Genomic DNA, 26,429 nt, shown 5'->3' on the forward strand with positions numbered 1-26,429 from the left:
GTGTTTCTACTATTTCTGCTAGAGCTGAAGTCACGGCCTGTGATTAGTTGTTTGCTCAGCGAGTCAGGCAAGCGGTCAATATGGCCTTTTGAAGTTGTCCGATATCAGCAGCATCTCTAAGCCATGCATACGCTTTAGAAACATGCTCTGGCATATGTAAGCTGTGTGGGTTTTTTTTTTTTAATTTTAAATACTATCTCTCAGAAGTATACCCACTGCTGTGAAAGGGATGCCCGCTTAGCACTCGCATTACTGACTGTCTTCCAAAGACAAGTTCTGCTCTTCAGTTGTACTTCACACCCTTCAGTCCATATCACTGCTGCCTCTCCTCGTAGCTGACTCATCATGCCAGTTGCATTCTTTTTTTTCCCTTAGTCGCAACTTTGCCCATTCTCTAGCTGATCTGACAAATTCCTTGCTCCTAACACCTATCCGGTAGGAGAAAGACAACAAGCACTAACGGCCTAATTTCATTTCGGTGCTCTCCTCTGACAGGGGAGAGGAAGCATGAGTTTATTTTTGATGCAGTGAGCTGGAAAAAGCACCAATGTTCACTCTGCGGAGATGGCTAGTGCAGCTGGCAGACAAAAGGAGCTGCAGGGCACACCCATGCCCAAAGCAGATGGAGACTTGAGAGACTGTTAGCAGGTAAAACCTTAACAACTCTATTCGTCATGTACAAAACCCATGTTTCAGACATTGTACCTTGGTCACATTAGAACCATTTTCCCAGGAATGAAAAAAGTATGCCTAAGCTTGCTACCAATTATGTGATTTACTCCAAAGTACGAAACTAAGTCAGATCTGTCACCCACTACTCTTAAACAGATCATCAGTACAGGAAACTGTTTCTGGGATCAACACCAAAAGAACAACTGAAGGGCAACAAGACTCACTAAACAGCATAAATAGCTCATCCAGAAGAACAGACAGCAGCAAAGGCAAGGTATCATCACCACAGTTTTCTAATCCTGTAACAAGTCCATATATTGATATACCCTGCTTAACAGTTTCACTTTTTTTTTTTTTTTTTTTTTTTAAATCTTCCAACTACTCCAACAGAAATCTTAAACAAATGCACAATTAACCTCTCTTAGGGTAAAAATCAAAATCGCTCAACTAAGAATAGAACTGAATGCCACACGTGAACCAGTAACAAAATGTAATTATGGGACTTTATAGGAACATTTAGGTCAGGCTTCCTCAACTTGATTCATTACGCTGAACACCATAAACTTCACAGCGACCAGAGAACCATTTTGTACGGACAGATCAAAACAGTGTATCATCGCTTAACAAGAGCACAATAAAGACATGCTTTTTTTGGTGAAAGTAACGTTGTCAGCATTTGCTGCTCAAATCCAACAGGCATTTTGTTCTCTTCTTGTTAAAACGCGAATAAGCCTAACATTTTCTTCCATAAGGGAAGTGTTAAAATCTGTTTACTTTCTATGCACAGGAGAACAGTACACTGGAAACATACTCATGAATTATTTCCAATGAGTCATTTTCTTACAAAGCCTACTATTCACCATTTTGGAGTCTGTGAGAAAGGGGAGGAGGGTTAATTAGGATATTTGCGTTTGCTTAACTGAACCTCGCAGTTAACGTACTCTGCTGAGAAGCAGAGCTCGGTGTCTTCGCTAGTCACACAGGTCATCACAGGTGTCAGCTTGAAGTCACAGGGCGTAAAGCTTCTGGCTACCAAGAAATGCACTTATAAAAAGTAAAACGGCAGAACGCTAGCAGTTTCGGAAGAAGAGAGTCAGATTTTTAAAAGCTCTAAAGTCAGACACAGTGCACGGATGCACGTAGATCGGCATCAAGCAACATGCGGGCACCTTAACAGATAAGGCTAAACAAGCGCAAGGTGGTTCTTTCTTAGAAGCACTTAAGTAAATAAATGACTCTAGGGAATAAGAGGTTGGGTACTCTTCTCCCTCAGCAGCGTAACTAAACAAAATGAGCAAACAATAATTCACAACCATCAATAATTCACATGAGAAGCTGAGCTAAAGTACTCGCTAAAAATTAAACCTAATCAAAATAAAGAGGGCAGTCTAAATTTAAGATAAATTGGCTTCCAGGGATTTTGGTAATGGAAGAGGAGAAAAAAGATCAAGCATATATATCAGGGAAATACTCAAAGCTTCTGTGATACACAGCGCAACACAGATTTCAACCTCTGAGCTGCAGGCTCAATATCGGGGTATTTGCAACGCCGGAAAGTGGTGTTCCCATATGTGCAGAAATTCTCTTTAGAAGCAAGAGAACGTATTCTTTGTCATAATCAAGGAAAATGTTATAAAATCAGTTCTTTATGCTTGTGTTACAATGCCTTTTGGTTGTTTTTAGAACACAGAACTGTATCTGGTGTATATAGCTCCAGTGGTGTGAACTAAATAGGACTGAAGCCTCACTCCCTTTACTACCTTTTCCCCCTCTCACAATTTAGTACAGAATTAACAGGGCAATAAGAGACACAAGATTAGTCTTCCTCATCAGATTCCGCCAGGCAAAACCACCTTTGTTCCTCTGCTTCAATTCCCTCTCTCCAAGTGTCCTACAGGCGTTTGTGTCTCAAACCAAGCAGAGTATGTCTCTCTCTTTTTTTTTTTTTTTTCCTGAAAAATTTTCCCCGAGTGGAAGATACTATATAAAATAAGGTTGAGTTTTTCCTTCCTGGTTTAAGGATAACTATTGGTCAGCCTTTCCTGGTTTTGGCAAGAGCTTCAGAGATGTTTTTAGTTATTATTTTGCTGAAAATGTCGTCTTCTGAGGGACCATGTGGACGCACGTATCAATTATTTGTCCTGTGCTAAAGACAGTGTGTATGAAATGACTGGAAGGCCAACAGAACAGGCATAAACATAACCTAAATATTCTGGAGTTCACTTGGACACATAGGGCTAGTTAAGGATGCTAACCTCACATACAGGATACTGAAGTTGGACATTCATCTACTTAAGAACATATTTACTTCATCTGTACTGAGAGGAACAAAGTTTAATATAGTTATACTCTTACCCATCCCCGAATCTTTCTTAGTGCCATCTGATATGATATCCACATGGTCGCTGTCTACATCGTAACTGAAGAAATCATTCAAGTAAGTCTTTGATCTCTGGCCACCAAACACATATAAGCAGCGATTTTTCTAGAAAGGAGAAAAAACAAAAAAAAAAACAAACCACACACACACACTTTGGTTTTTCTAATCAAGTTCAAGAAAGCATATTGGCTAACTGTGATCATTTACAAAAATATTAATGAATCACAAAGAGTAAGAAAGAAATATTTTTCTTACAAGTTTAAAATCATGCCTTAACTGCCAGTTCCGCTAATCTTACTTTGGTAAATATTTTTTTCCTTCCATCCCCAGAAGGATTCACAGTGGAACAGTTACACAAAACAGTTTATACTATTCTCAAACTCAGTTAACGAAAAAAAAAGAAAAAGAATTTCAGTTCAAAATTTTCGATTTTTCAGTTTCGAGAGCTAAATACTTACAGGCTCACAGCTTCCCCACCCTAATAGCCTCCCACATATGCAACTTTACAGACTTCACTTTCATGATCTGTGTACGAGACCACAGATTTGGATCCAACACAGAGCACCGGCTCAGGAGTGAGCGAGCAGATTTCACATGTTTAACTGTTACAGCCACACTTGATCAAGCTGTAACATCAGAGCTCAGAGCACTGAAGCAGCCATTCACTTGTCAAGTTTCATGTTAAAGAACAAACAGTCTCAATGTCAGAAACCCAGAAGATCATAATTTCACTGTAAAAACCAAGAACAAAAGAACAACTGTAAGAGAAACCATTTAGATACCAGCACACTTACTAAATTCAGGCAAATGGCAAGCCAAGAATACCAGGTTTATTACTTCTTTCAGTTTTGCCAAGTGGAAAGTCCATAAGAGGCAGATTATTTTTCTTCCCAACGACTGAGAAAATAGCAAAGGATCTAAGCTTCTATGACTGTGCTTACAGAAATCTGTGCTCTTATGTTCAGCACAGACACAGACCTCGCATGTTCTCTGGTACCTATGCAGAACTTTTGTGGTAGTCCCTCTGCCCCCCACCAGACTTTAGAGAACCGTTAAGACGACAAAAATGGAACTGAAAACTTCAAAAGCCCAGTACTCCCTATAAAAAGTTGATCTCTCTTTTCATTTAGAAGGGAACAAGAAAAAGCTCAGGAAACTGTTCAGTCCGAAAATCTGCGGTCAACTTTCAAACAGCCACTTTAGAAAACAGTTGAGTGCCCTAATATTCATTTCAGTTCTCTTCCCACCCCCTCCATTTCAAGGTTCAGTGTCAGCAAAACTCTGCAAACTCCATTTGCGATCACTAAGCAGCTACCACAGAAATTCAGTGTGGAACGACCAGCGCACAACGACTGCGTATGCAAGCAGTCCTACTTGACACAAACCCCCTTTGCACTGTTACCCTACTGAAAGCACCCACATGAAAAGCTAGCGCAGAACAGACATGACACTAATCAGCCTCCCTTTCCCACCCTATAATTCCCATATGCTGTGCTTAAATATACATACGATCAACTAGTCCAATTAGACAGGCAATGGAAGATTTTTCAAAATACCCAATGCTAATGTAGTGCTACACTAAAAAAAAATAAAATAAAATAAAGCAAACCCCACACCTTTGACTTTCCATCAGGCTCTAGATGAAATGCTCGTAACGTTACCTGCACCCAGCACAGGAAAGAGCATCAGGCCCACGCTTCTCAACACGTTCGCAATAAGCCCTCGCACTGGTCAAGTTTACCATACCAGTGACTACACATGGAATTTACTAAATTAGAAGGTTCTAAGATGCTTTACCAATTTAGGAAAAAAAAAGAATTCTCCTTAGTCTAAATTGAACCAATGGTCTCTGAGTCTGCTTATCATTATTTAACTAATTTTTTTTTTTTTTTTAATTATAGTCACAGTTAAATTAGTGAATGCTCTGGCTAGGACTTGAATTAATATTAACTGCACTTACCAAAAAAGCACCAGAACGTCAGTGAACATAAAATGAGACGACACACTGATCAGAAGATTAAAAAGCTTCAAGCTTGCAAGAAAATTAAAACCAGATGTTCTCCTTAAGGTCAGGCATCACGAATCAAAGTATAGGGTGGATACTTACAGAATGGAACAACATACAGTGTCCTATTCGGGACTGGATGTCCTCGGGTCCAGCGTTACAGGAATCCTCTCGCAAAAGTTTCCATGTCTGACACTGGCAGTCAAAAGCAAACAATCCACTAAACTGCGGTTCGCTGGCTCTGCTATCGTCAACACTGCCGTTACAGGTCAGAATTCGACCTCCAAACGTGTAGATCATGTGTTTTTCAGAATCCATACACATCTGTAAGAACAAGGAAAGTAGTTTTAAGTCAGCACATCACGACTTAAGACTGAACATCCTTTCCCTGCAAGTGATATCTAATAAGCTAGACAGTACCCTGTACACCTCCTAAACCTCCAGTGAGCGGAAAAGAACGCAAATGTCTTCACGGTTGGCAAGTACTTTAAGCTCAGAAAATACAGTTCCTTAGTTTACAATATGAGTCTAACTTCATCTTGTCCATTTAATAAGCCAGAAAGGCTACACGGACCTTTGGCACCTAAAAGCTTTGTTCTAGTTGTTTTAGGGGGAAAAAAGAATCTGTAGCCAATTCTGCCAGAAAGTACACTGAATGCTGCCCTTGACAGTGGCTGTGAAAGGGAAAGAGTCATATTCCCTGCTTATTTACTGAATGCCATCCAACCGATCCAAAAACAGCCTGTGATTTGTTACCTGTATTCCATCCCAAGCATATATTTAATGTTACCCTAATTACTTTGACCTCAAATACGGCCGTAACCTGGCCAAGGATTTTTTGGTGATACTGCAAGGGAAAAAAAAAAAGAAAAAAAAAGTTTATCCCCAAAGCTTGAATTCAGGTTATGGCAAACAGGACGTGCATCACAGTGCAAATCAAACAAAAGTGACTCCAGGTGATGCTTTCGACACATTGCAACATGGAGTGTTACAGAACACTGAGGGGAAAAAAAAAAAAGACAAGATTATGATAAGACAGAGATGCTACTCGGCAACATCCATACAAAACACTTAATGCAGCACGTTTTTGGGAAGGTTAAACAAAAACAACTATTTCAGGAGAGGGAGAGGGAGAGAAGAGAAAGGGCTGTAGATTGATTCAGGAAGAATTCAGGAAGGATATTCTTTTAGAAAAGACAGCACAGGAAAAGGAAACAACTTCAGAAGGTAGCAAGACCAGTCTTGCTAGCTGACCATTTCATTTTGCCTTTTCCCCAACATCTAGGAGGCTCATATTCTTCATTAATAGAATAGAAAGATTGATTAGCTTTTGTTTCACAGATAACATTGATAATTTTCAGTTTCAGCAAAAAATGTGTATCATACTAGCAGGCAACAGCACTGCTTAGAAAAGACAACCAGCACCAATAATAATAGTTCTTAGGCTGCTTTACAAAAATAAATATTGTTGTGTTATTTCTTGGTCATGCTTTTTTTAAAATTGTTTAAGAATAAAATACCTTTTTCAAGTACACAGAAGCCATTTAACACATCTCAGGGGGAAGAAAAAAAAAAAAAATCACACACAACCCCACAAGTCTTCAATTTGAGTAAATGAATAGCTGTAACTACTAAAAGTAGCCACTACTAAAACGTGTTTCACGCCCTACAAAACATATATGTTCTACAACATTTGAAAGATAGCCAAGGTTGATAGAATCCAGATCCTGCTGGCCTCATTTCACAGTCTTGCTTCTTGTATTCTCCTGAAGGCAGTATACAGAGTTTTGCAACTTGTTCCCCAATGCCCACTGAGCAGGCAGATCGGCAAACCCAGCTCAGCAAAACTGACTAAGAACAGACAAACTGTGCCTTAAGCTTTAATAAAATGTGGGCCTTAATAAAATGAATTACTTTGCAAAGGTTTTATGAGCCTTTTGACTCAATTTTGTTAGAATACCAGTAGTCAATGGCATTAGGCACCAGATAACACTATTAGAAATGAGCTGCAGTGCAAATAGCAACCAAACCCTTTGCTGCTATGGTACCCGATGTAGCAATTAAGTTCTGGCAGGCTGCGACTGAAATTATGATTCACAAACATAGAGGAAAAGGTACACGGACAGGAAATTTCACTAAGGTAATCAGTGTAGCTGACCTGATGATCAAACACCAGCTTTGGCCCTCCATCCGCTGCAGTGTCTTCGCTTAGCAACATCCATGTGTTTGTGTCAATGTCATAGCGATAGAAGTCACTTTTCAGAGATTTACTGTTCCTCACGGAGGAATCCAGATAGCGTCCCAGTGTATATATCTGCCTTCGTTGAATGTCAATACACATCTTGTGACAAGATCTGGCACTAGGACCACTCTAATAAAGAAAACAACCACAAAAATAAAGAGAACAACACATTTAATATTGCTCCAGGTAGGTCTACGCACACTCACTCAGGGAAAATAAGTACCATCAGCACCTGGAAATCCTCTGATTATTCAAGAACATCTGCTTATAATAATACAAGATTAATAAACAAATGTCTATATAATAGGATATTCCATTAATATTTGTGCTTTAGAAAAACATCATTTTTTTAAAAACAAACTTAGGACATGAAGCCTTTTTGTACGGTTTCTTAGAAGATAAGCACTTTCTTCCAGAAGCGATTCTGAGAGGCATGTGAAAGCTACTTGATCTTTTAAAATAACAGAAGTTGATGCACATGAGAGGCAAGTTAAGATGTCACAGCCTATAAATAACTACATAGGAAGGAGATTAAGTAGTGCTCTATTACAAGAGACTCTGTTTTATTAATAGGATGTTTTCTAACAGATCATAACCAGACACTCCCACAAGCAATCATATCCTGTAATGGGTCTTTGGAGGTAACAAAAGCACTCCCTGTCCTTCACAAATAGATATGGCCATTCCAACCTCCATCTACAAGAAAGTTTCCCACGGTAAGCAAAACTGCCACAAGTTATGATCTTTTAAGAGAGGAACATTGCCAAATTATAATGACCTTATCCATCCAGGAATGCTCAACTTATAACATATTTTATTCAATGAAATGGAGATGATGCAACACAGTACAGGAAAGTATCCTTTCTGCTTCAGTCGAGTCTAGGTTTGAGAGCTTTCTTACATTCACCATGCAGTACACATAAAGGTTATGTTCACGTACACCAAAATGCTAGAAGTCAAGACGTGCAAAGCCTTATTTGCAGAAGATTTGACAAGAGGGGGAGGGGAAAATTGTAGTCATGCTTAATAAGTTCTAGAGTAGTTCATTTAGTTTTGTGTAATTATGGCATTCTTCAAATGAGAATGCCAGAACAAGGCTGGCTAACTGAGAGCCTTCTTGAGACTCTAGAAGGCCAGAAATAAAAACCGTGTGGAAGCTGAACAAAAAGTCAAGTAGCAAAGGTCAGTACTGAGAATGCACTGAGAAACTGAAAAAGGTAGTCTGAAACCCAACATGAATAGTGAGGAGATTTCAAGTGCCAAATAATAATTAAAAAAAAAAGGTAAGATGCACAGAAAACTGAAGTATGAAAGACTAAAAACCAAACTAAACTATTAAAAACTACTGAAAAATAAAGGCTATGCAAGTAGGTGAAGAGATAATATAGATTACTACTTATTAAAGGCCCTACAGCTAAAGAAAGCTAGTTAGGTCACACTAAATAACTAGCATAATACTTGCTCCACGTACTACCAAATACTGCCTTCTGTATAAACTTTTGTATCTGCACTATTTCATGTGAAAAAGTTATATTAAAACTATTACTGAAATTTAAAATATGCTGATGGAACACATTTCACTGAGCTGAATAAAATATGAAAGAAAATGTTTCATTTTTGCAATCAAGAGACTTGAATATTCATGTTATAGAATTTTTTTGATTAAAGAATAGTTACAGAAAACTGTTTACAGTAACTCAAAACGGCTAGACTATCTGAAGAGGTATACTGAATTGTTCATATTTTGTAAATATGAAGCGTTATGTCAGCAAATGATTACAGTTTTGAGGAATAGTTACTTCACAGCAATTAAGATAATTTACTTTTCTTAAAAAAGGCTGATAGAAGTAAAGCATTAGCATAAAATTCTGAAATGCAGCAAAAGTTCATTGCCTTTGGTCACATGGAAGAAGCAGCAGCTGAAAGCAAAGAAAGCAGCATACTCAATCTTGCTTCTATAAAATACAAGTTAGGCAGAAAGCAAAGAAAGCAGCATACTCAGTCTTGTTTCTATAAAATACAAGTTAGTAACAGTATTTTCCAGAGGACTGCATTCAAAACATATGGGATAGTCTCTTTGTATGAAAAGTACTGGCTTCTGTATTCGCAAAGGTTCTCCCTGATTCACAAGAAAGAAACCCCAGCAGATAAAGTCCATGTCTCGTTACGTAACTGGGATGCTTAAAGATATTCCACCGTTCTACTGCCAAAGAGTATATATTTGCTTTGGCATTGCCACCATTTAGAGGAAATATTAAGATCTGCCTATCTGAAATGGCTGCTTTCAGACTTTTCCCTCTGTCATGTCATCGCAATTTTTTTTTTTTTTTTTTTTTTTTTTATAAACTGAACGTGCTGATCTAAGGACCAGTCTTCCCCTCTCTCAAAACGATAGTCTCTCTTTGCTAAGTAAATCCTACCAAATGCGTTCTGCTAAATTCTTTGGCACATCCAGGAACAAAACTCCAATTTAAACAATTTCTAGACCTGTCTCACCTAGAAGAAAAATTTTGTCTTCAGTTGAAGATCATCTGAGCACAGACATGAGGCTTAGATGTTAAAGCAACTATAATGCCAATTTCAAGTCATAGCCATCAAAAGCAAAGTTACTATGCTGGATAAGTATACAACGTAGAAACTTTACATCCTAGGATCACATTACAAACAGAAAAGAAATTAGGAAAGATGCGTAAGTTCTCATCTTCTTAAGAGCGAGAACTATGCTTTGGCCACATCTCACACAGTAGCATTTACCTTTTAAAGAGCTCCTAAAGATGTTAAGTTGGACCTTTGAATCTGTTCAGACTGCAGGCACAGAAACTTCACCATCTCAAACTTACTTCAATTTTACCTTTACCACCTTGCAGAAACTGCCATAGCATGGTCTGTCTACTCCAATACAGAAAGCTTCATCTAATCCACAAGCTGGTTTTCAAAGACAACAAGTGATTCCTGTACACCACTTACAAGATCACATGGAACCTGGCAAAAGCTGCCAATCGTTTTAGCACCCATGTCTACCGATACGAGTAAATAACTCCATTAAACAACGGTACACATTAATTTGACATTTGAAGCAGAAGAGTGGAAAGGTCTAAACCTGCATTTATGTACAGGCTACTGAACTTGCCTGCAGGAGTCCTTGTGATATGAATATACTTCAATGGGAGACACAGGGTCAATTTACAAAAACAGATATGTGCAGACACTGAAAATGAATAAAACACTTCAAGGCACACGTGATTAAATGAATCAAGAGCCTGTGGGCGGTTGCGAATGCTCATCCAAAGAAGTGTATTTCACACAGCTACAATAGTGAGCTTGTTGTTCAGACAAAAAACACACTGGAACAACTTGTTATGGAGAAAGTGACCCACCACATTCAAACGGGAAAGAGTTTGTTGATTCCAGAAGTGTTCAAAGAACTCAACCCCTTATTAAGCAACAAGTGAGGAAAATTAACCATAATAGACATGACTTGCCTAGTGGAAGGCATCAAATGTGGTGAGAGAGCAAGAGAGCCACCTTTTTCCCTGCCCCCAAACCGCAGACTCAATGCATGAGTCAATGGCCTGAACTGACGGAATTGTACTACATCTCTATACTGTCTCACAAACACGGGCCTTATCACCAAAAATAAACTACAGACTAAGCATCTGATTTGTTTTGAGCTTTGCTACTTCACTAAGTTGTCACAGAATCACAGAATGGTTGAGGCTGGAAGGGACCTCCGGAGACCATCTAGTCCAACCTCCCTGCACAAGCAGGATCATCTAGAGCATATTGCCCAGGATCGCATCCAGGCAGCTTTTGAATATCTCCAGCGAAGGAGACTCCACTACCTCTCTGGGCAACCTGTGCCAGTGCTCTGTCGCCCTCACAATGAAAGGAGTTTTTCCTCAGGTTCAGACGGAACTTCCTCTGTTGCAGTTTCTGCCCGTTGCCTCTTGTCCTGTCGCTGGGCACCACGGAGAAGAGGCTGGCCCCGTCCTCTTGACACTCCCCCTTCAGATGTTTGTACACATTGATGAGATCCCCCCTCGGTCTTCTCTTCTGCAGGCTGAACAGGCCCAGCTCTCGCAGCCTTTCTTCCACAGGAGAGATGCTCCAGTCCCCTCATCATCTTGGTAGCCCTCCCCTGGACTCTCTCCAGGAGTGCCATGGCTCTCTTGCAGTTCTGGGGAGCCCGGCACTGGACACAGGACTCCAGGTGAGGCCTCCCCAGGGCTGAGGACAGGGGCAGGATCACCTCCCTCCACCTGCTGGCTACACTCTGCCTCATGCACCCCAGGAGACCATTGGCCCCTTGGCCTTCTTGGCCACAAGGGCACATTGCTGCCTCATGGTCAACTTGTTGTCCACCAGCACTCCCAGGTCCTTCTCGGCAGAGCTGCTTTCCAGCAGGTCAACCCCCAGCCTGTACTGCTGCATGGGGTTATTCCTCCCTAGGTGCAAGACCCTGCACTTGCCTTGGTTGAACTTGATGAGGTTCCTCTCCGCCCAACTCTCCAGCCTGTGGAGGTCCTTCTGAATGGCAGCACAGCCCTCTGGTGCGTCAGCCGCTCCTCCCAGTTCTGTGTCATCAGCAAACTTGCTGAGGGTGCACTCTGTCCCTTCCTCCAGGTCACTGATGAATACATTGAACAAGACTGGACCCAGGACTGACCCCTGGGGGACACCGCTAGCCACAGGCCTCCAACTTGACTCTGCGCCGTTCACCACAACCCTCTGAGCTCGGCCATCCAGCCAGTTCTCAAGCCACCTCACCGTCCACTCGTCTAGCCCACACTTCCTGAGTTCACCTACGAGGATGTGATGGGAGACAGTGTCAAAAGCCTTGCTGAAGTCCAGGTAGACAACATCCACTGCTCTGCCCTCAGCTACCCAGCCAGTCGTTCCATCCTAGAAGGCTATCAGATTGGTCAAGCATGATTTCCCTTTGGTGAATCCATGCTGACTACTCCTGATCACTTTCTTGTCCTCCAGATGCTTAGTGAGGACCTCCAGGAGGAGCTGTTCCATCACCTTTCCAGGGATGGAGGTGAGGCTGACAGGCCTGGAGTTTCCTGGCTCCTCCTCCTTGCCCTTTTTGAAGACGGGGGTGACATTGGCTTTCTTCCAGTCCTCCGGCACCTCTCCTGATCTCCAGGACCTTTCCAAGATGATGGAGAGTGGCCTAGCGATAACATCCGCCAGCTCCCTCAGCACTCGTGGGTGCATCCCATCGGGGCCCATGGATTTATGGATGCCAAGTTTGGACAAAAGATCTCTAACCTGATCCTCCTCAACCAAGGGAGAGTCTTCCTTTCTCCAGCCTTCCTCTCTTGCCTCCAAGGTCTGCAATTCCTCAGGACTGGCCTTAGCAGTGAAGACTGAAACAAAGGCAGCATTCAATAACTCTGCCTTCTCTGTATCCTTCGTCACCACGGCACCCGCCCCATTCAGCGGCGGGCCCACGTTTTCCCTAGTCTTCCTTTTGCTATTGATGTATTTGAAGAAGGCCTTCTTGTTGTCCTTGACATCCCTTGCCAGATTTAATTCCAACTGGGCCTTAGCCTTCCTTGTCGCATCCCTGCGCACTCTGACAACGTCCCTGTATTCCTCTCAAGTGGCCTGTCCCCTTTTCCACATTCTGTACGCTTCCTTCTTCTGTCAGAGTTTTGTCAGGAGTTCCTTGTTCATCCATGTAGGTTTCCTGCCCACTTTTCTGGGCTTCTTACTCAGAGGGATGCCCCCGTCTTGAGCCTGGAAGAAGTGATACTTCAGTATTAACCAGCTCTCCTGTACCCCCCCTTCCTTCTAGGGCCCTACTCCATGAGATTTTTTCCAAGTAGGTCCCTGAAGAGGCCAAACTTAGCTCTCCTGAAGTCCAAGGTGGCGATCCTACTCATTGCCCTGCTTCCTTCCCGTAGGATCCTGGACTCCACCATCTCATGGTCACTGCAGCCAAGGCTGCCTCCAACCAGACCTTCTTTGTTTGTTAGTACAAGGTCTAGCAGCACACCTCTCCTCCTTGGCTTCTCCACCACCTGTGTCAAGAAGTTATCAACAACGCTCTGCAGGAACCTCCTTGACTGTTTGTGCCTCGCTTGCCATTCACAAACACCTGCAGGTAATAAACAGTTTCAACACATTTTGGTAACCAGTGAGTGAACAAGCCCAAGTCTTCAGTGGCATTCTGCTCACAACCACTTCTGCTTCGAAAGAGAGAGATGTTTTGACTGTTTCCTAAACCACACAGCTCTCGCTTGGCTGCCTGACAAAAGAGGTGTGTCTACTGTAAGGAGGAAGAGTGCCCAAAAGACAGAACATGGGACTAAAAATGTACCAAAAGAGAGAGAGTAGCACAACACAAAGAATAATCTTGACCCTTTTGCTTTATCTGTTCCTGTGAATATCTGTATTCATACCCAATTAATGCAAGACTCCTCATTGTTAAGCACTTCTTTTTTAGAGCTGGTTTTATTTAACCTTCTTCAAAGTTGCTAGCACATGGGATCTACATTTTTGCAGATGAAACTTCAAGAACTGCTCGATTAATTCAGCAGAGGTATTACTTCCCAAATACAGTGCATCTACTTAAAACAGACTGTAAGTCGCATCTAGCAATAGTGCACAAATGTTCTGAGCAAGCACCGACTTTGGGAACTCCTTCCAAATCTCATAATGAAGCCTCTGGCATGCAGACTGCAGAAACCACACGCCAAAGCAGCTTGTGACTAGGTTAAGTTCTTATTCAGATGGCAAACAACGCATTACTACTTTGGCCAGTCCCTTGCATTTATGCCAAGGCTGCAGCGGCAATAATAAAGCATTAGCATATCACATTTCTCATCTACAGGGTACTAAACAATACCAAAGATTACTAAGCATCAGTACCATTCAGTTTCTATGGAACTAAATAAGCACCCACCCGGAGCTAAGACTAACCTGAACAAAATGGCTTTCTGCCACTCAGCACTGCTGTACAATTAGCACAGCATAATAACAGCTAAGACAGATTAAACGGTATGTTTAATGGTCCCGTTTTAAAAACGGCACTAAACACCGAGCTTCTCTTCCCTGCTCAAATACCCTTCCTCAAACATGTTGGTCTTGATCGTAACTCCTCCAATCTCTAAAATGGAAATAAATGCCCTGAAGAGGATGAAGGTAGGGAAAGGGAAAAAGTATATATACTTAGGAGCATAGAGTACTTTAAGACAGGCTTTCAATCCCTTAAGTGCCCAGGAGTGACCAAGGCCAAATGGGATTTTTTTTTTTTGGTTTTGTCAGTGCTCCACGAAACTCAATTGTGCAATGCCAAGTGAATACATAGTATACTTTATGAAAGGCCTTCTCAACATGCTAAGCCACTTTATAAAATCTAATTAGAGCTTTCTTCATTTAACTTGCAAATGCTGAAAGCAATTATCCCACTTAAGGACTAACTTACAAAACGTTTTCAAAAAGCAACACAACAGCACCCAAAGACAGTACAGCCTCCTCAGAATAATTGATTTGTTCGTATACGGAAGAGAAAGAATTGGAACACAACTCCTTAGGAGAAGGTCTGCTCAAATAATTATTTATGCCAGGATCACCGTCCATCATCTTAGCAACAGCATACCCTGTTAAGGCACAAACATGATAGCTTGCATTCTGTATTTTTTTTTTTTTAATAGGTATCCGATGAATCTGATTCAATGTGAACAAGACTGAGGTAAGCCAGGTCCCCTGTTCCCCCCAACAAACAAAAAGTTGGGGAGCTTGGCTACTTTTTGTTGTCATAACCTTTAGCAAATAAAGGGTTTTCAGTTGCAAGCAGATCTGTTTTATTCAGACCGATCCAGATGAGAAATCTCAGGAGCAAGCCTGGACACTGTTCAAGAGTAAGGGAAATAAAAACAAAGAACAGCTGACTAATTCTCCCTTCTTCGAGCTTTAAAGGACTGAATGGAATGTGAACGCTGCCTCCAGTAGAAAGTTCAAAAATAAGCGTCAGGAGGTAAATGCTCTCGTCCTAAAGCAAACTAGGACAAGGACATAAAAAGACACAAACAACCTACTTTGTTTCTAGTTCTGAGAGCAGGCTGTCATGCAACAAATAGTCCCTCCTGCCTACACACCACTTCAGAGATTAATTGGTCTCATTTCCCATTTTCAGAGTGTGTTTCAGCAGATTTGGAGTATGATTTATTTCCTACTCCACCCTCCCCCCCCCCAAAAGAGAGAAAGTTCTCTACAATCTTGGGGGGGGGGGGGGGGCAGGGAGGAAATGCATATTATTCTTGGCATGCATCCAAGTCTATAGGCTCTTTAAGCCGAGAACTTGTTAGTGCTTTAATCAAGTCTTAATATAATGCATACTCCCAAAATGTTTAATCCAAGCAGTAGTTCAAGAGGATTTGCTTTATTCTAGGTAAGTATTAAAGTCAGCAAGAGAAACAACTACAATAACACACACACACACACAAACCCTTCCATCCCACATAAGTTGCTCACAGAAGGCATTTTAAGTTTCTCTTAAAGTAGGGTGCCAGAAACCTAGCAGAAGAATGCAGTCCAGTGCTTTCTATGGTAGCACAGGGCATTGGTACTGCCTGTCAGCCTAAAACACAAAATAAAACGAGCGGATACTGATACATTTTTAACACCCATGTAAATACCAATCACGTGCCAGGAGCGCCAAGTCATGTTGCGGAGCAGCATTCAGCGCATCCAACCGTGCAACAGGAGAATCGCGACAGCTCTCGTGACCAGAAGGCCACCGCTTATATACCACTAAGGGGGCACGCCATCGACGGTGGTTCCTTAAGAGTGTTACACCCCCATGTAAGCAGCATATCCCAGCTACTCTTTCCCACTCCACATGGGGGCAGAAGTTAGCACCACGTGCGCCCTTCATGTCCAAGACTCAATAGTTATAACACAAAATTAAAAACAAAAAAAGCACAGAAGCACACATACATTAAACTTCAGGCAGAATAAGAAGAATTAAAGTCGGATCTCGAATGCTTTTTTAGTAGCATAACACAAGAAAACAACTCCAAAACTTATTTCAGATGCTGAACGCACACTCCATTACCTTCAACTACTCTGCAGATTTGCCGCAAGTTAAGCTTAAAGCAGCGTACGAAGTTCACCGTTAAGCCAGGTCAGCAGCCAAACATTTCTACCCCAAGGTACTCCTGCCACTATTTATGAAAGCTACCAGATACTCCAACTTACTTTTACAACTCCTGTACCAGCTATAGGGAAGAGTCTCGGAAAGTACATGAGCTAAACATGTTCTGTCAGCTAATATTTTAGGAAACCTATTAAATAAATCAGAAACTGGCTAAGCAGCATGACATTTAAAATTCCCCAGGACCAGGATTGGGAAATATGGTTCTACATAATTTTTCCCACACGCAAAAAAATAAAGTCCCTTAACAATGAATACTAGATTCAGACACCAAAAAGCTTCTGACAAGTATTTGTAAACAACCGACCACTAATGCATCTAGTCACAAGTCAAGACAAGACAAAGATATCCTTTCGTTAAGCAGCTGACATAGTATTTCAGCTCTGGCTAATCTGCTTACAAGTATCCTCCTATAGCAGTGCAACGAAATAGATTTAGTTGCAAAATCCTTTCTGGGCATCCGACTCGGACACGATGGAACAGATTAAAGCAGGAGGTAGCTTTTAGCACACTGCTTTGATTCAACTGTTTTGCCTGCCTTTATGGGAAACAAAGAAATTAAACAGGATGAAGCCACACAGCCACGTTTTAGGTTTTTCTGAAAGCACGTATATGCTCAGGATAGACCTAACTTCTCCGTGTCGGATACTTCACAGCCTCAGGCTAACGTTCCTGAAGAAGTTTTCTCTGCCCAGACTAGAAGTCAAAAATAAACGGCCTGGTGTTCTACTTCAAAAGAAGGTTCAATGAGCTTATAAATCAAATGATTAAGCTCAGAGATCACATGACATGACCTTTATGATAGCAGTGGACTGGATTTGATGACTCAAGAAGGGGTCATCACCTCCAGTCCTACATAAGAGTTTACTAAGACAGTCTGCTCCAGGCCTCAGGGATCAGCGCAGGTTCATCACAGCACAGCTGAGCATATGCTTCAGCACACATGAACACTGCTATGAAAATGAATGGATGCTTATGTTCTCCTCCCTTGAAATTACCTGTTAAAAATTACTCCCCTAGCAAGCCTGCTTGCAGAAGCAACTAATTCCAGTGTATTTTCATCAAGCACATGAACCGTTAGCTTCTCACGACAACTGATTAATGCAACTCTGAAGAAACAAAATGTAGTCTATGAACTGACTCAAGAACTTACCAAAGCACCGATATCCTATTTTTGACAGTTCTGCTCTATGAGTTTATCTACAGTGCAGAAACAGCTCTGGCAGACGCCCGAATTATTGCCAGTGCTGGGAGCTACATTCCCAGGTCATTTCTGAGCTGCGTGTTCTCCCTTGGCTTGCTCTCACACCTAGGTATCGTCAAGGCCTTTCAGCACTGCATAACCCTGTGGATCTCACGTTACATTAAACCAAGTTATCTTGCAATCTCTGACCAAGGGAATTTCTAGACAAGCAAGCAGAACACTGGAAAGGAAAAGAAACGCAGGATTTCAAGTATTCAAAACAATGTGAAATAAATCTTTTGTTTAGGTAAAGTAGGTTACAAGAATGCCACTCTGAAAGTCTTGCTCAGGCTTTAGTTTACAAGTCAAAAAACAAGTCTTTCAGCTTACATATGCAAACAGGAGCAGCACTAAAGCTATGTCCTAGCACATGACAAGCACGTAGTTAAGCAACATTAACGCCATAATATTTTTAAGAAAAGGCACAATTTACCTGCAAACCAAATGTTATTCACACTGATGAAATGTAAGTAAGAAGAACTGCAGCTTGTTAAAATTTAACAAGTAAATTGTTGGCTTGTTCTACACATCAGCTACTCAGCTTCGCTTTCAATAATACTGATGAAATATAACAGATAACCCACCACAGAACCAGAGCTTTCACCAGCTCAGCGATAGGCCCTCAGGACAGCATTCCTAGTGTGCCAAGCTTGACTTGACCCATTAACAAGTGCAGGATGTTGAATAAGGCCATCTTCACAGGTCCAGCCAAGAGGGCGATTTTCCATAGATGCTAACTGTTCAGTTTAGCTACAGCTACGCTTGCAGACCAACTGGATGGCAGACTGAAGTCATTTATGGCCTGTTTATCCACAAAGCTGTGTGAGATATATCATGGTTTCGCCAACTGTGTAGGGACATAGCAGAGCTAGAAACGTTAAAAGTTAGTTTTCTGATTTTAGATTCTCTTCGAAAAGCTAATGGTGGATCAATATGAAACTAGAAGTCTTAAGCAGGCTTTGACAGATACAGGCTCTCAGATGGTTTTGTAAAAGTCAGTCTTAAAGAGAGGACAAAGGAGTAGTTTGTACTTAGAACTTTTAAAAACTAACAGAAGTGCCTGTGTACTTTTTCTCCTCAGGCAATCCCACAACTATGAGACTACCACCTCAGGGATACAGATATCAAGTGTGTTTAATACAGGCTTCTATACGGCCAAAGGGCCGGGGGCATGGCGTAATGCCCACAAACAAAATATTTTTACACTGGAAAAAACAGCACTGTGGAGTTTATACGGTCTTCTTTTGAACTGACTGACAGATTAGGAAAGACGTGTCTTGTGAAGTTTTCGTTTATGTATTTATCTACCTATATACCTTTCAGCTATTCTCAAGTCACACTTGAGTCACCCAGCTGCAGGAACTGCATCAGCTGCCACAGGAAGCACAGGACAAAGCTGTTCTCTACTGTATCAAAGTTTTAGGACCATGGCATCTTCAGTTTTGCAGTAAACTATACAGGAGGCCACAAAAAAATCAACCAAGAAACAGTACAAAATATTTTCTGTGGTCTTCTCTGAAGTCTATGAAGCAGTATGCTAAACCCTTCTCTTCCATATATTGGAGAGGAAAGAAAATACAAAATCTCAAGTGTGTGGAGAGAAGCTTTTAAAGACAGAGCACTAAAAAAACAAAGCACGCATGCGGCAAGGCAAGGATTAGAACCTAACAGGTCCTGAATCACAACAGGAATAAGATCTTTGGCCTCCTCCAGCATCTAACCTAAGCACGCGTGCCCCCGAACGTTCATCGGTTAAGTCCTATGGAACATTCATCAAATAAGTCCTACTAAACATATCAGGCTCCTTCAGGGTGGAAAAATCAGAACATCAGTGCGCTACCCCTTCAGTCAGCATTTGCTCTAGGCACAGTCCAGAAGGCTTAAGAACTAGTTACCTCCAAAACCCGGTGCAGAGATATACCCATTCTGAGCAACAAGGTCCACAAAGCTTAATAGATTTTCAAGCGTGTAATTATCCAGATGATTTAGCTACGTATTTGTCTATGATAGTACTTAAGAAAGCTTTGCCTGTTACTATACTGGGATAACTGATATTTCTGCAGGAATTTCTGTATTTGTACAGCTTGAGCAGTGTCATTGTAACGGAAGTCTTTCACTGCCTAGTTGAAATAAGAGACTACTTCCAAAGCAAAGCTGACCAGTACACGAAGCTACTTTCACCTTGCTGGCCAGAGAATAAGCTTTCCTCCCACCTCTTCTAACCCAGCTTCCTCTCCTGTTTCTTTAAAATCATTTCTCCTAATGCATTTAGTGTGAAACGCATCGTTTGAGGAATCCCAGCTGGCTCTTGTCTTACAGGTGCTTATTTATGTCTTTAAAACCTGGACTTACATAAATCAGTGTTTCTTAGCCCAATATCCACTGCTTCACTAAATTCTGACGTGAAAATTTTGTAACACTTTAAGCAGTACCAGAATTTTGCCTTCCCTGAAAGGCATCCATAACCAGGCCAGTACGTGTGAGTATCCTATTTCATCCCTAGTTTATTGAGAACTGGATGATGCAATGATTTACGACTCAAGTCATGTAAGTAAAAAAAGCTACATTCCTGATGAGAGAACAGACCAGTAAGCCCATCGTAAGCTAGAGCCCAAGTGGTGATTTTTATCAGAATATAAGTGCTACAAGTCAACTATCTAGGACACACTACTATAAGGTGTGAGAGTAGTTCTTAGTTTTGCAAGCCATACTCTTTGCAGCTAAAAGCTTTACGGTACTTGGAAACTCCACGTACAATATGAACACTGGCACACACCAGCTCCGTTACTGCCAGGGTTTTGCAGCCTTCAGAAGTAAATGCATTATGCATGGTGTTAACTACTCCCTCCTCTATGAGACCGCCTTCGATATCTGAAAGGGACCTCTTACGCATTGAAACATCTGGTGTTAAGAATAACTGAAGCTTGGCTGGGTCTCTGCAGTTTTTTCATGCTGGAAGCAAGAGCTATGGGTACTAACTGATAGAACTGAGAAGCTAAAGATCCACAGCTGTTTTAAAATGGGGAAGACTTTTTTCTTTAGAAAATAGCAAAGTTAAAAGATAAAGAAGAGTTAGATAGAGCTGTTTAGGTACACAAGCTAGCACAAGCAAATAAAAGGTTACCTTTTAAAGCAGAAAAGGTTTTTAAAGTCAAGATATTCTTCAATGGGGTCTTTTGGTTTCAGGCTTCCTACATGGAAGCCACTGGAGAAGTGAATTAGACCCATCTGAAAGCCTCTAACACTTTGGAGAAAGAATACTTGCTAGAACATTTTAAAAATTGTCATGCTATTAAGCAGGGGTGGGGAAAAAAATTAACATAAGATACTTGAAATCAGTCAAGAACACTTTTTATTGGGTTAAATGACATGTACCTGCCTTTTTTGCCCCCTACTTTTGTAGGCATTTACACTCTTTAGGAAGTTGGCTCAGAGGCATGTTTGCAGGATCCAAGTTTCTATTGCAGGCTCCTTGGGACAGCTGCTTTCTCCCTATGTGCTTTTGTGACACCAGGCAGTTAGTACAACTGAGCATCTGCACAACCGGCAATATCGAGAAGTAGAAAATGGCAGATTCAGTATATTAGATTTCAAGTGCATAAACATCACAGTTATTTGAATCAAAAAAACTTGCAAGGTGCTCCAAGCATCTTCCAAACTACATGATCTGTAGGAAAGAGTCAATATTTGAAACAAGTTCAGTTCATACACTTAGAACAGTATACGATAGGAACTTTACATATGTAGGCTTACACATTTTAGCTACACACCTAAAAACTAGTCATAGGTGTTACAAATGCTTACAAATGCATAAAATTGCTGTGTGGTAACATGAGGCTGGAAACTGGGTACACTTCAACAAATGCAAATCAGCGCATGCAGATACTATGGAAAGATATGCAGATACTATGGGAAGTCTAATGAAAAATACATTAGCAGATGAAAAATTATCATGGCTCCCACTAGCATGAGATCTTTCTACACTCCTCAGCTTTTGTTTTCAGTATCCTAGGAAAATGTTTCTTGTCAGCGTCCAACTGTTGCCCTACAATACACCGATTTTCTAGATCATTTGGAACTTACTGAACATCAGACTCTTGTTGACTTAGGCTTTCCTTCACTTGTGAGAAGCAATCTATCCTCTTAACCAACTCACCCACGAGCAGACCTTCACTTCTACCTAAGACCACTTAATTTAGGTGTTTTTGGTGAGAAACGCTATTGAAAAGCTTTAGCAAAGATATAGTGCCACCTAACCCTAACCTGTTTACACAGCCTTTCACAGAGCTCTGATTTGTGAGGCAGGACTTCCCTCTAAAAAAGCCATAATGGCACCAGTCAACACACCATACGAATGTGCACAGCAACAGAGCTTACCAGTGCTTCTAAACAGAAGTCAAGCTTTCTGATCTGCCATACCCTGCATCAGTCTAGAATTCATGTAAAAAAAAGAAGTGACAGATGGGAACACCCATGGGTCTACTTGCACTACTAAGGCTAGCAAGAAACTTGGCATATAATTAAAGTTTAAGTTCCATGTCCTAAATCCTAGAAATTCACGTTTATCTTCCTGTCCTGCTACACATCTTCAGCCTGCTCCTGGAAAAGCCAGTTTTTCTATACCTGTTTCCCAGTTTCCTGGTTGTATACGTTGCATCCTTTTTCCTTCCATTTTTCTGTCTTGTATATTAAGACAATAAAAAACTGGTTTGACGGGAGATCCTCTATCTCTTCTAATTTCTCTAAAAACTACTGAGACAAATTAAAAAAAAAAACAAATCAGTGACAAAACACGCCATCATCTTTGTCACTTATCAGATCTCTTGAGATACCAACATCCTTCATCATTTTGAGCGTATTTGAAAGGCCGCATACCTACCCATTTACAGCAAGTGAAGCCTTTCTTACAGTTACCTACTCACTAAATTGTCCTCCTGTCCTGAATTTCACTAAATTATTCTTCCCAAGAGAAGGTTACTGCTTGGAAATAGAAACAGTAAAAGCCCAAATACACACATTAAGTTTCTCTATCAACTTACACTGGTATAAGACTAAAATGCCTAAAGAGTGAAAGTGTTGTTTTTTTCAAAACAAATCCTCAAATCCCAAAACCTCAAAATGTCTACTAATCTATAACCACTAATAAACCTTGGAGGCAACAGCATTTGTCAGAACAATCCCCTTGGTTCAGGGTACAAACCCTTAAAGGCTCTTAAAATTCACATGTTTCGGCCCTGCCTCATGCCAACTGATTACTCGTAGAGTTATTGCATACTCAAATAAGCACTTCTTAGAGGAGACAGCCAGAAGGGCAGCAGCGATGGGTCACGGGCTACTCCATGTCGCATCTTCCCTTGGAGGGATGTGGACGCAGAGCAGGAGGAGCTGACAAGGGCTGTAGGAGCCATTCTGGCTCCATACATCAAAGGGATGGTGGGGAAGCATGAAGGCCGCTCCATCTGGCCAGCGGCGACTGCGGCACGTATCCTGGACCTTCACTCCAACACGCAGTACTGGAGACCCACTTTCTTTTTCTCTCCGAATTAAGAAGAGTAGTGATCAGCTACTCCAGCAGTACTGTGAGCATTTTTTTCACGATCAAAAAAAAAAAAAAAGGCATAGAAAATTAGCTGGTGTAGTCTAACTTAAAAAAAAAAAAAAAAATCCCAGTTGCTGCTTCAGGTGACAAAGACATACTACTCCAGCTCACTAGGAAAATTCAAAAACACAGCCGAAACACAGCAGCAGCAATACAGTTTACTAAAAAGGTCACAAACTTTTCACAATGCAATACCAAGGGGAAAACTATAATACATTGGCACTGCACCTTCATCCCACAAGTGTTACTGTGCGTTACCCTTAAGATTACATAGGACGTGATCTAAATGTGTACACCTAAAATGTGTAACATTTACTATATTTTGCTCTTATCTGAGTTTAACTATTCAGTGGCTAATTTAATCAGTGTCACTGACTAATCAGAACAAAAGAGCTAGAAGCAGAACAAGCACAATATATTAAAAAAACAAGACTAAGTTCCACTGGAATCTATTTTGAATATTTATAAAAATTCCATGTCAATAGAAATTTCCTTTTAGCAAATTGTTTGTGAACATTTGATGCTCCTATTAGGGAAACATCTGGAGTCTTTGTTTTTGAATTTACTTTTCCATTTGAGATTGACCTTTTCATTTCCAAAGCGGGTTTTATCCGGAAAAAGCACTACTGGCTTACAAGTACAGCAGCAGCCAGTTCACTGCGCTTCAGTAAGTTATAAAATCCTGGACTAAGCCTCAGCATCAGTGTAAATGAGCCGTACCGTCAACCTTCTTCCGAACGCCATTCCAGACTATAAGCACGCACATAGTCCTTCTAGAACTAAAAACCCCACGCGTTGCTTCCCACTCTTCTCCCTTCATTATCCATCTTTTCAAAATTCCCAGTATGCTCAACCTAATCTCCTTTTTCCCCTAAATTCTCTTATCTTACTTTTCATCAGTCCAAGACCCTTCCAATCTTCCACTTCCTGCCCTTACAATGCATCCCGTTCTCTTTTTCTTATGAGGTTCCCTTATAAGCACTTTATTGCATCAAGTCACAACTCTTCTACTGTCTCCTCCACAGCTGCCCATTGTGTACTCCTTTCTTCCATCCCAGCATTACCCAGCTAGAGACAGGCATGAGAAACTTCAAGAGAAAACATACGCTGTTTCTGGCACTGCTGACTCCTTGTGTCCCAGCCAGGCCTCCCAAGCTCTACAGAAACTCAACTGGGTAAGACGGGATCCCATCAGAAAAGGAAATGAATCTCTTAAAGAAAAATCCAAACTACCCATGCTTGTTTGTGCGGGAGGAAGACATGGCAATCCCTCTTGGCAGGACGTTGCTATTACACTATCAAAAATTAGACAAATGTACATGCTGAACAGCTACAAAGCAGGGGAAAAAAAAATGAAAGAAGAGACATAGTTTAAAAATTACTTTGTCCAAGAGGCTTTTCTACTTTTCTTGTTTCCTTGAAGGGAGACAATGTAGAGGAAGGTCTGTTTTATCTTTACCATATGAGTTGATAAAGGAGGTGAATCCCAATTTTCCCTTGTTATTCTGTCACACAGCCTCCTTAAGATACAGGCCACATGTCTATGGGGTAAACGGTGAGAATGTTTCTTTACGTAAAATCCACAGTTCAAGATCTAAACGGATGCCATACAAGGCCAGCCTACAGAGGATGGGCAGCTAGACCCTGAAAGCCTAAATCCTGCTTCAGCATCGTGTCACTGAATACAAGTAGCCATGAGTAGTACAGAGCAGTAATCAAAGAGCTGAGAGTAAAATCAAAGCAAGCAAACAAAAAACACCACCACCACCACCACCACCACCTTACAGGGATATGAAACATGAGGATAATTTTACCTTTAAACAGCACTGTAAAAATACTGGAATATTGTGTTCAGTTTTGTTGCTCTCCATTTTGTAAAGGATGTTGAAAAAAGTGCCCCGCACAGGGATTTGAAGGGTAAGGGAAGTGCCTTACTGTGAGAATTTCAGCTTAGGCTATTTATTCTACTTGATTACAATTTCTAAACACCTTTGCCAGGAAAAAACAACAGCACTAAAGTGTTATTTAATCTGGTACAGAAATTCATAAAATGAACTAGTGGCAAGGGCCTGGAAAAATTCAAATAGGAACTAAGACGCTTCTTATGCCTCTTACAAAGAGTTGGGGAGATCAGCTCCTGAATTTGGCTACCGAAAGAAGCAGTGGAACAGAGAGGCAAGATGAATTTCCAGAAATTATGCTCCGACAAATGAGTAACGAACTCAAAACACAGTAACCAGACGAAACTAACATTTCACAGTGCACAGTAACGTGAATTACACAACCCAAGGGTACTGGACTTTTACGTTGCCTCCTATAACCCAAGCTACAGTCATCTCAGAGGTTTCATACGTCAAATACTGAATAAAACAGGCCAAGCAAAACGGCTCAAGTGACTGCCATGAATGCTCTTGGGATCGTGTGGCCTCTGGCAGTTACCCTTGTTCTCTAGGTTTCCGTCTCCTGCTGTCCATCTTTGTTCATATTTTTGAGCAAAGCTAAAAAAAATAAACGATTTATTTCTGAAGCATCTGGTCTGAAATGTTTATTAGTCAGTCTGGTTGTTAAGTCCTGTCAAATTATTTAACTTGCCCTCTATTCCCTCCACTAATTTTTGGTTGACTAGTCTGCTCTTGAGAAATAAACCTTTCCCCTGCAGTAACCACCCTTCAAATTCACACTCATTTCTCGTTTTCCTACTGTAAGCATTTCAAGAGTCTATTAGAACTTGAATGTTTGAATTTTGTGGCTCTTAAGGCATATTACACATCAGTACAAGCACTTCAAAAGCACGGCATTTTTCTGTGCAACAATTCACATGTTAGTAATATGGGTTTGTAGAACTCGCCTCTTTCTCGGTATCTCTGGATATACACGTCCATTGGTTTTCCTTCACGCTGTATGCCCAAAAGTCAGCCAGATCCTGTGTCCCATCCCAGCCACCAAACAAATAAACAGTTTCTGAAAATAAAAAGAAGAACAGAACATACATGAGTTTTATGAAGAGAGAGAAAATATGCTTTTAAACAGGCTAATATCTAGAAAGCCCCTGTGACAAAAAGACCATAGGTCTTAAAGACTACCAAAACAGAAACGGAAACAGACTCTTATTTGAAGTGCAG

At 41.1% G+C, this 26,429-nt stretch overlaps 1 protein-coding gene across 4 annotated transcripts in view; it reads right to left on the reverse strand.

The window, feature by feature from the left end:
* MKLN1 (muskelin 1) overlaps positions 1-26,429 on the reverse strand; it is a 104,151-nt gene that overhangs the window by 23,343 nt on the left and 54,379 nt on the right. For all 4 annotated transcript variants that reach the window (XM_068954602.1, XM_068954671.1, XM_068954818.1 and 1 more), the window contains 4 exons: positions 26,156-26,268; positions 7,216-7,428; positions 5,160-5,381; positions 3,028-3,157 (listed from right to left, as the gene is read on the reverse strand). In XM_068954602.1, coding sequence (XP_068810703.1) covers positions 3,028-3,157; positions 5,160-5,381; positions 7,216-7,428; positions 26,156-26,268 — 678 coding nt within the window. The remainder of the gene's footprint in view (positions 1-3,027; positions 3,158-5,159; positions 5,382-7,215; positions 7,429-26,155; positions 26,269-26,429) is intronic.

The sequence above is a fragment of the Struthio camelus genome, chromosome 1 (genome assembly GCF_040807025.1).
Source record: "Struthio camelus isolate bStrCam1 chromosome 1, bStrCam1.hap1, whole genome shotgun sequence".
Classification (NCBI taxonomy): domain Eukaryota; kingdom Metazoa; phylum Chordata; class Aves; order Struthioniformes; family Struthionidae; genus Struthio; species Struthio camelus.